This window comes from Egretta garzetta, unplaced genomic scaffold (assembly GCF_000687185.1).
Source record: "Egretta garzetta isolate BGI_Z169 unplaced genomic scaffold, ASM68718v1 scaffold215, whole genome shotgun sequence".
NCBI classification, from domain to species: Eukaryota; Metazoa; Chordata; class Aves; order Pelecaniformes; family Ardeidae; genus Egretta; species Egretta garzetta.
The window spans coordinates 1,424,848-1,434,687 of record NW_009259719.1 but is presented as its reverse complement, the minus strand read 5'-3'; the positions used below and the strand labels follow the sequence as shown (position 1 = coordinate 1,434,687).

Sequence of the window (9,840 nt, the reverse complement as noted above, 5' to 3'; positions counted from 1 at the left end):
AGGCTGAGGGAGTTGGGCTTGTTCAGCCTGGAGAAGAGAAGGCTGCGGGGAGACCTGATTGCGGCCTTTCAGTACCTAAAGGGAGCCTATAGGAAAGATGGGGAAAATCTTTTTAGTAGGGCCAGCTGTGTCAGGACAAGGGGTAACGGTTTTAAACTAAACCAGGGTATGTTTAGACTAGATATAAGGAAGAAGTTCTTTACAATGAGGGTGGTGAAACACTGGAACAGGTTGCCCAGAGGGGTGGTGGAGGCCCCATCCCTGGAAACATTCAAGACCAGGTTGGACGGGGCTCTGAGCAGCCTGATCTAGTTAGTGGTGTCCCTGCTCCTGCAGGGGGGTTGGACTAGATGACCTCTAGGGGTCCCTTCCAACCCAAAACATTCTATGATTCTATGATTCCTGGTGCTTTTGCTTCCCCTTGCCTTTCACATGGGTTTCAGGCCCCAGCCTTGTCTAGGGCAGCTGCTTAGGGCAGTGGTTCTTCACTAGCGCTGGCTGTGGTGGGCCTGGGCCCTGCAGAAGCTTCTGGGTGCTCCAGCATCATGGTTTGTAAGGGAGAACCGAGCTTTTGGGGGAGCATTGGGCTTGAGGCAGCAGCAGGACTGGCCAGTGCTGTTGTCCGGCCGTGGCCATGCACCACTGCGGGCTCCTTAGCCAGGTGATGTGCTCTCCTCCTCCAGAGCCTGTATGGGTTGGCATCTCCAAGACCAGACTGTCCCCAGGAACCCTCTCTGGGCCTCCTCGGGGAGGACTTTGCGTCTGCCCAAGCCGGGGTGTGCTGTGCATGGTCAGGCATTACATCGGGGTGCCCGGGGGTTGAAGCATTGCATGCCGTCCTTTCCCTCGTTGCTCCTTTGCCGGGGTTCTTTGCGGCTGGCCTGGCAGGCGAGGGGGCTCTCGGTGAGGCGAGGGGCCTCTGCATCTCCTGGCCTTGCACTGTCTCTACCAGCCTGCTTGGCTGCTGGCAGACCAGGTCTTAAACCCTTCCCTCTTCAGAGTGAAGTTGTGCTGGGTGCTCGTCCCGTGGGGTGGGCTGCTCGCTTGGGTGGAGAGGGCAGGCACGTGGCTGTCTCACAGAAGAAAGCCTCTGGGCTTGCTTGGAGGTGATTCACTCCAGCAGGGAGCTTCTCATTTCTTGCCTCTGGTCTCCTCCCTTTACTTAATGAGGCAGCAGCCCAACAAGCTGACCCTCGCTCCTGCTCTTCCACCTTGGCACGGCCCTGGGGTCCAGCCCCCCCCCGGGGCTCCTGCCAGCCCCTCACAGGAGGCAATGCTGCTGAGCCGCTCCCTGAAGCCAGCCTGAGGCAGGCAAGAGACAGGACAGGAATCCTGAGCGAGAAATTAGTGCGAGTAATTATTAGTATTGGGTAATTATATCAGCGTCAGGATGAGGAGAAAGGTTAATAGGTTTATTTATTTATTTATTTATGGTAAATGTCTTTTCCCCGGGGTGGGAAGGCAGGCAAGGTGGGCAGGAAGGATCGTGCTTCCAAGGGGGGCTGCTCTGATTAAGCCACATCCTCTCCCCCTTCCCCTGCCGCCAGCTACCCTGCGGGTTCAGGGCGAGGGGGAAAGCAGTCCCTCCCACCGCCCCTAAGAGATCAGTTGGGAGGCTTCTTGTGCTTCCCGGGCGCTGCTCCACCACCTTATGGTCCAGGCAGCCTGTCCCATTCCCGCAGCTGGGATGAGCAGGTTCCCATCCGGCTAATCCTGCTGGAAAGGCCCTGGTGCTGGGTTCCCACCTCTGCCCACATGGCAGCGGGTGCTGTGGGCAGTTGGGTTCTCCTGGCATGGGGCGATGTTGGGTTCTGTCAGCTGGTCACCTCCCGGTGCTGGGGAGGAGCGGCAGGATGGGTTTGCCTACACAAGCTAACTCAAAAACCCCCTCGTGCCCTGCTTTTTGGCCAACCGGAAAACAATTTGATTGCCTGGTCTTCCAAATTTCATTTTCCTGAATCCCAAACCCACCTACAGAACATGCTTAGCGGGAGGAGAGGTGCCGGAGAGAAGGGTTCCTGCGTCTGCATGCTTGGGGTGGCCCCATGCCCCCCACGAGAGCACCCTGACTTGTGGTAAGCTGGGCTCCAGCCCCCTTTGATTACCAAGAGTATTTTTAGGTTCTTCCTGGAGCCTCAAATTAACTGGAAGTGCTTCACGTCTGTTGTTTTTTTTAATACATCTCTTTCTCTTTCCCAGCACTGCGCCGTGCAATAATGTAATGGGGAAATTACCCCGCTAGTTAAAAATTACTGCCAGCGCGACATCCAGCCATAGATCTATTTTAGAACCAGGGTAAAACTATATCGATTCTTCTGCGCCGCAACTGCGGCCCATAAAAGGGTTGGAAAGGTGCGTTTGTCATGTTGCTGTAGCAAGGAGGGGAGACAGTGCCTCGCCGCGGAGGGGGGATGCTCCCTGTTGCCCTCCTCTGGAGAGCTGGCTTGGACAGGACTCTGAAGGGGAGAAGCTGAGAGCCAGGAGGGGAGCGACCTGCAAGGGGATGCGGGGAGGCAGGGCTGGGTCCTGGGGGTGATGCTGGGTACCACCGGGCAAGGGGTACTGCAGGGCAGGGGGTGCCATGTGGCCCTGTACCGCAGGTGTCTGGGGCTTGACCTCATCTGATGTTTGGAATAGGAGCAAATGTGATCCTTGGACCTGGGCAGAAAGACACCCCCCTCCAAAAGGGCAGCAGAGGCTTTAGGACATCAGCTTTTGGCATCTCTGGGTTCCCCAGCACATGGTGGTACCCAGGGCAGGAGTGATGGGGAGCAGAGTCTCTGTAGGGGTCTGGAAAAGGATGCTGGGAAGGTGGATAAGTACCAGGACCAGTTTGGGTTATGGCAAAGGCTCTTCAGTCCTGCGGCAGGACGTACAGGGGCCTTTTGGCTGTGCCGTGGGCTCCACATCAGCTTTTGGCATCTCTGGGTTCCCCAGCACATGGTGGTACCCAGGGCAGGAGTGATGGGGAGCAGAGTCTCTGTAGGGGTCTGGAAAAGGATGCTGGGAAGGTGGATAAGTACCAGGACCAGTTTGGGTTATGGCAAAGGCTCTTCAGTCCTGCGGCAGGACGTACAGGGGCCTTTTGGCTGTGCCGTGGGCTCCCAAGTTAGCCTGGCCCTGCTAGCCTGGATGCCAGGTCCCCCAGGGAGAGGGCGGCCCCTTTGCTCACTGCCATGCAGGACTCATCGCTCTCTGGTTGCTCAGGGGTCTCTTTCTTAATTAAATACATTTGTTTTGTAAAACTGCCTAAAAATAATCCGGGGCTGGTGCATGCAGGAGGCTGGCGGTGAATCAAAGGCGCCGCTCTAATTAAACGGGCCCCGGTTTGTTTGTGAGCCGCATACATTTCCATGCTAATCAGCTGCACACCGGGATCCTGCTTTCCCGGCCCTGTATCCTCCTGATTGGGAACTATGCAAATGCCAGCGGCGATTTATTGCAGGAGGGGGACGAGGCGGCCGGGATGCTAGGGGGGCTGCTGTGGGGAGCACAGGGCTTGGGCATGGCTATGCTGGGCCGTGGGAGTGGGTGCAATGATCAGGGCGGGGTTGTGGGGTGCATTTTGGGGAGTGCTCCAGAGCAGTGGATTTGGCCCTGTGCAGTGGGGGCGTCCTGAGTCCTGCAGATGGGGGTGCTGGATGGGTTCCCTGCGTGTGGAGCTGATCCCGGGCAGTGTTAGCTCTGTCTTGCTGGGCATGCTGCTTCTCTGCCTGCCATTGGGTTTTTTGCAGAATGTGCTGCTGGCATGGCCCCTGTCCCATGCCATCCCATGGGAGCAGATCAGACCTACCAAGCCATTCCTCCTGCACTGTCTCCCCGAGGCTGCCCGTGCCAGGGGACAGCCCAAATCTGGGGGTATCGCAAGCAACAGCATTAGCAGGAAGCGTCTCTTTGCTCGTGGAGGTGGCAATCAGGTTATAGCAAGTAGTGCAGCTGAGTTAGCTCCTGCTCGGTGGGTGCCTCCAGCCCCGTGGTGCCTCGTGATGTGGTTATCACCGGTACAGCCAGAAACTGGTGTACTTAGGAAGAGCTTTAATGTGATTGCGAGCCATAAGGGGATTAAAGCCTTTGCCACGTTCCTGCTCAGGGAACAAAGGCGCTTTCTGAACCTCTGTTGACCCTCAGCTTCCTTGAGACCCTCTTGACTTCCCCGGTCATGAGCCCAAGTGTTTCCTCTGATGGATGGGGAGATGGGAGCCCTGCCTGCGTGTGCCGCAGCGTCCTGCCTGGCCGGGGCTTGGTGTGGTACGGCATGCGAGCCGCTTTCGGTACTGCTGTAGCAAGATGGGGTTTGCTGCTTTGCTGCAAGCTGTACTCGGTTTGCTGCTTTGCTGCTTCCCCTGTACTCGGTGCTGGTGAGGCCGCACCTTGGATACTGTGTTCAGTTTTGGGCCCCTCACTACAAGAAAGATGTTGCATTGCTGGAACATGTCCAGAGGAGAGCAACAAAGCTGGGGAGGGGTCTGGAACACAAGTCATACGAGGAGCGGCTGAAGGAACTGGTGGTGTTTAGTCTGGAGAAGTGGAGGCTGAGGGGAGACCTGATCGCCCTCTACAGCTACCTGAAAGGAGGCTGGAGTGAGGTGGGGGTCGGCCTCTTCTCCCTGGTAACAGATGACAGGACGAGGGGGAATGGTTTGAAGCTGTGCCAGGGCAGGTTTAGGCTAGACGTTAGGAAAAACTTCTTCACCGAAAGGGTTGTCAGGCTCTGGAATGGGCTGCCCAGGGAGGTAGTAGAGTCCTCCTCCCTGGAGGTATTTAAAAGAAGGATAGATGAGGTGCTTAGGGACATGGTTTAGTGGTGGGATGTCAGGGTTAGGTTAAAGGTTGGACTTGATGATCTTAAAGGTCTTTTCCAACCGAAGTGATTCTATGATTCTATTCTATGATTCTGGGGGCTTGTCTGTGCCATGCTGTAAGTTAGGGGGTCTTTGGGGCTGAGCAGCAGTGGGGGAAGCAGGGCAGCACATAGTTGGGTACAACGCGAGAACCATGGATGTGGCTTCTCTCCTTGGAGAGCGGTGAACGCCATCAGCATAAACATGGAACAAATGCAGAAAAGGGAAGAAAACCGTTGCAGTTTGGTCTTCTGGAAAGGGTTGGGATGTTTGCAGAGTGGCTGCTGCTTTGCAGTGCTGTGGCATGACCACACTGGTGTGGGACAGAGGGGTGGCATCCCTAACAGGGCGTGTTCCCCATCCCACTCCCTGAGCAGGGGCTGAGGTGTGTGTGGAACTGTGCTCACCCCGCGTTGCTTTCCCTGCAGATCCTGGTGGACTTGACAGCTGAGAGGAAGCACCAAGCACTGCAGTACGAGAACGTTGTGGCCCATGAGGGCAGCTCCATCCTGCGAGACCTGGTGCTGAGCCCTGACCGCCAGCACATCTATGCCATGACTGAGAAGCAGGTAAGGGGAGGGGATGGCAGCCCCTCTGCTCTCCTGACTTGGCAGCCCACATTGCAGCCCCAGCCTGCAGGCAGTGCGCTGGGAAGCCTTTTAGGAAGCTCCCCAATGGGGTCTGGCCTTTGCTTCCTGGGGTCTGGGCTGCCTGGGGACTCCTGTCCCAGGGCACGGAAGCATCTCCTCCCTGCTCCTCTGCAAAAACACTGCCCTGAGCACTGACGCTGTGGCCCTGCTGCTCCTCTCCTCGCTGGGGCCATGCCCCAGGCATTAACTGTTAGCAGCAGCTGCTTGAAATCCCAATGGTCCCCAGGGACTGAGGGCTGCCCAACCCTTCTGTGCTGTGGGGGGCTGGCCATAAACCTCCCTCCTCTGGCCATCCTCTCCCGAACAGGATTTTTGCAGGTCAGCAGAATCTCCTTGTTCTGAATGGCTTTTTTCCCTCTGGGGTTGCTGCTTTTGCACTGTCAGGCAGAGGGGATGGTGTGCCCCAGACCCCAGCATTCACACCTTGCTTCCCTCCCTCTGCTCCTGCTGAGCCAGCCGGAGATACAGACACAATCCAGATCTGGCACTGCCATCCTGGCAGCATGGTTGGGACTCATGATAGGAAGTTTTGGTTGGCTTTGCAAGTGTTTGTGTGATCCCCAACCTGCCGGAGAGCTTGCTGGTGCGAGTTCATCCATGCATGGGCTGCACCGGAGCAGCTGAAGCAGGTTTGTGCCATGGTGGTGGCACTTTTTGGATCTGGCATCTGTGGGGAGGTGCCCCGTGCCTGGTGGGGTGACGCAGGGCAGCCGGCTGTGCTGGGATGTAGTGTGCCTGTGTCTCACAGCATCTCCACCACTCTGCCTGGGAGAGGTGTGCGCGGGTGGGACCGTGGCTGAGTTTGGCATGTAACAGGTCTCCTGGCCGCCAGCCCGGGGGCTTGGGAGGGGGAAGGATGCTGGAGTAAGGCCGTGAGTTTGTCTAGACAGCCCCACGGGGAAAGCAGAGCCCTTTCCCTCCTCCTCCCAGCGCCTGTCTCTGGTTTCTACTCTGCTGCAGGAAACCTGCGGCTTTCTAGGAGGGGCAGAAACAGTGTTTGGGCTCGTCCATGCAGCTGTTGTGGGGTTTTTTCTGTCCCTGGCTGTGTTTCTGTCCTTGGCCTGGCTCAGCTAAGCCTCCCCTCTGCGGGGGAGATGTTGGAGACATGGATGCGGGAGGGGGGCTTATGCTGAGCTGGACTGGGGATCTCCTCCAAGGGCCACTGTGGATGCTGGGAGTTGGCACATGCCTGGGGGGGGACCTGCTGCCGACCCCCTCGCCACCAGCCACCTGCAGTGATGTCAGGGACAAACAAATGGGAACGCTACAGGTATCCTCATCGGAACGCAAACCAGCAGGTACTGGTTGGCCAGCCTTATCCCAGCCCTGCAGGCATCACGCTCAGCCCATCCCCTGCTGGGCTGGGAGGAGAAGGGGCACCCTGGATTTAGCTGTCAGTAGAGAAGTCTGCAAATTTTAATTAACAAGTGAGTCCTGCCCTGTGGGAGCAGTGGGGAAACTGAGGCACAGACACAGCAGTCACAGGCAGCTGCCTGGCGCTGCTGGCTCCTCGCGGTGGGAGAGCAGGCAGCTCCCTGCTTCCTGCACCCCCTCCCCGTCCCCCGCTTCTCCTCCCCTCTCCTTAATAAAACCTGCTCTCTTCCCTACTACAGCTCGGTGTTATCAGAGTGCTGGTGGAAAGTAATTAAGTGAACAGTTGTAACAGAGCTCGAAGGGCTTGGCGAACGAGGGGATTTTAATCAAATCTGGAGGAGCAATTAATAAAGGACCGGTAACCCTTTCAGAGCAGGGCTGCGGCAGCCGCGGGGTGCCTGGCCGGCGCTGGGAGCTGGTGTGGGGCTGAGCTGGCACAGCCCGCTCCACAACCCTGCAAAGATGCAACCACGGAAGGAGCTTGGTTGGGGTGAAAGCCACCCCGGGGTGGAGGTGTTGCCTGCAAACGTCCTGCCTGGGCCTGGGAGAGGAGTGGGTGATGGCAGGGGGCTCAGCCTGCTCACTGCTGCTGCCTCCTCTCTAACGGGCCAGGGTGTCTCTGTGCTGGGTCCATCTCTGTGGGGTCTAGGTGTGGGGACAGCGGGGAAACAGGCAGCCCGTCCTCCTTCACTCCCTGCCTGTTCACCATAGGTGACGCGGGTGCCGGTGGAGAGCTGCGAGCAGTATGAGAGCTGTGAGCTGTGCCTGGGCTCCCGGGACCCCCACTGCGGCTGGTGCGTCCTCCACAACGTGTAAGTACCGCAGGATCGTCCCTGGGGCCACGCCAGCCAACCACGGTTGGCAAACCATGTCCATCCCCACCACCCCACCAGGAGACCCCTCCTGGACTTTGGCCCTGGAGCTGGGGTGGGGTCCAAGGGGTCCATCAACCTTTCCTACGGCACCTGGGCAGCACTTGCAAGCACCATGTGTGGTGCAGCCGCTGGCAGGGCCCGCTGATCCTGCCCACGGGCTCCCAGGTTTGGCGTCTTTGTGCTAATAAGAAAAGCTGAAGATAAAAGACCCCAGAAGTCCCCAGTGCTGGCACAGGGGGAAAGCAGAGCTCCCATTCAGGCACCCAACGTCCCTAGCTGGGCATCACCTCCGTGCCAAAGCGTCTGTCTGCTGTGGCGTCAGCCCAGAGCAGTGCAGGATCCTAGGGAATTCTCCTCCTCACTGGCGTGGTTTCATCCCCCTCCAGATGCTCTCGCAAGGACCGGTGTGAGCGGGCGGACGAGCCCCAGCGCTTCGCCTCTGACCTGCGGCAGTGTGTCCAGCTCACCGTCCAGCCAAAGAACATCTCTGTCACCATGTCAGAGGTCCCGGTAAGCCACCTCTGCTGCCCGCGGGGCCCTCCAGCCACCTCCTGACCCTCTGGAGGCGAGGGCTGGGGAGGTAGCAATTAAAAATAAGTAATGAGTACACGACAAATAGGGAGAAAGGGGAAGAGAGGTCCAAGACAAATAAAACATAGCAGTGAGGGCTGGCCTGTTGATGGAGGTAATAAACCAGCTGATGATTATTCAGAAAAGACATAACAAAGCAATAAATATTTCTCCATAATACAAACACCATCATCGGAGATGCCATTCGTAGGCCAGCGATCTATCTAGCTCAATAGCCTGTCTCTGACCCTGGCCTGCAGTAGATATTTTGGGATGAGACTTTGATGCACAACTTGCTGCTCTCCCTGTGCAGACAGAAAGGATGATGGACTTCCCTGAAGTATTTTCCAGGCCATTAGCACCGTGAAGAGAATACAGAACAGCATATACTAGCAATAAAGTTTTGAAAACTGCCAGGTCTGGATATCTGGCACTAAGGAGTCCTAAAAGAGTTGGCTGAGGGGTTCCATGGGCTGCGGATGTTTGTAGTAATATGACTTTGTAATAAGTAAGTGAATGTTGAGAAAAGCCCTGTTGAAAACAGAAAAGGTGCTTGTTTTTTTTGCCTAGATGCAGAAAGGACCATATGGTTGGAGACCGCTTACTTTGACATCAAGTTTAGAAAAACTAAAGGAAAAAAACTGGTTCAGGGTACAACTGAAAAAGAATTAAGGATAGGAATGTAGTTAGTGCCAGTCAACGCAGTTTTATGTCAAACAAACCACATTTTGTTCTTTGGTGAAATTATGACTTGAGTTAGAAGAGGGACTGTGGGGATGTGATGTCTTCAGGCTTCTACAAGGCATTTGACTTGGTACAACACAAGCTGCTGATTAAAAATTAGCATTATACAATATTGATAAAGCACATGTTAAGTGGATTAAGAACTGGCTCTGTGACAGATCTCAAAAAGTCCTCTTCAGAGGGGAATTGTCACTGGATGGAAACGGTTTGGAAAGTGCTTCTGCAGGGGCTAGTGTTCATTGGTAATGTGGAATTAAACACATGGAGGCTGCGGATGTGACCTGTGGAGGATGCTGGGACCTGCGGAGGATGCTAGGACTGGGGGGTGGTATGGGGTGAGATTTCCTTCAGAGCGATTGGGTCTGAGTGGGGCTGGTTTAGCAGAAAAAGTGGGGTTTGATGTTGCCAAGTCTAAAGTTAGACATGGAGGGAAAAGGTGTCCTGGAAAGCGGTGCCAGGGCTGAGCCCTTGCTGTAGGGCTCTCAATGCCCCTCGGGCGAAGCCAGGAGCTGGGCAGTGTTTTCACCTCTCGGGTGGTTATCTCCCTGACCGATGGCGTGGTGCTGTGCGGAGGTCCAGTGTGGTCAACATGGGGATGCTGCACTTGGCCTGGAGTCCAGCTTTGAAAGGGGGAGGCTGAAAACCTCCTGTAAACATCATGTAAATGAGTTGAAGGCTGGAGAAAATGCCTTGCAGTGAGAGACTTCCAGAGCTCAATCTGCTTAGCTTATCAAAAAGAAGATTAAGAGGTGACTTGATTACAGAGTATAAGTGCCTTTACAAGGA

The 9,840-nt window shown here is 56.1% G+C and overlaps 1 protein-coding gene across 1 annotated transcript in view; it reads left to right on the top strand.

Annotated features, from left to right (window-relative positions):
- Positions 1-9,840, top strand: part of PLXNA1 (plexin A1) — a 109,596-nt gene that overhangs the window by 33,447 nt on the left and 66,309 nt on the right. Inside the window, exons 3-5 of the mRNA XM_009639304.1 lie at positions 5,270-5,410; positions 7,577-7,677; positions 8,127-8,250. Of these exons, the coding sequence (XP_009637599.1) occupies positions 5,270-5,410; positions 7,577-7,677; positions 8,127-8,250 (366 nt within the window). The remainder of the gene's footprint in view (positions 1-5,269; positions 5,411-7,576; positions 7,678-8,126; positions 8,251-9,840) is intronic.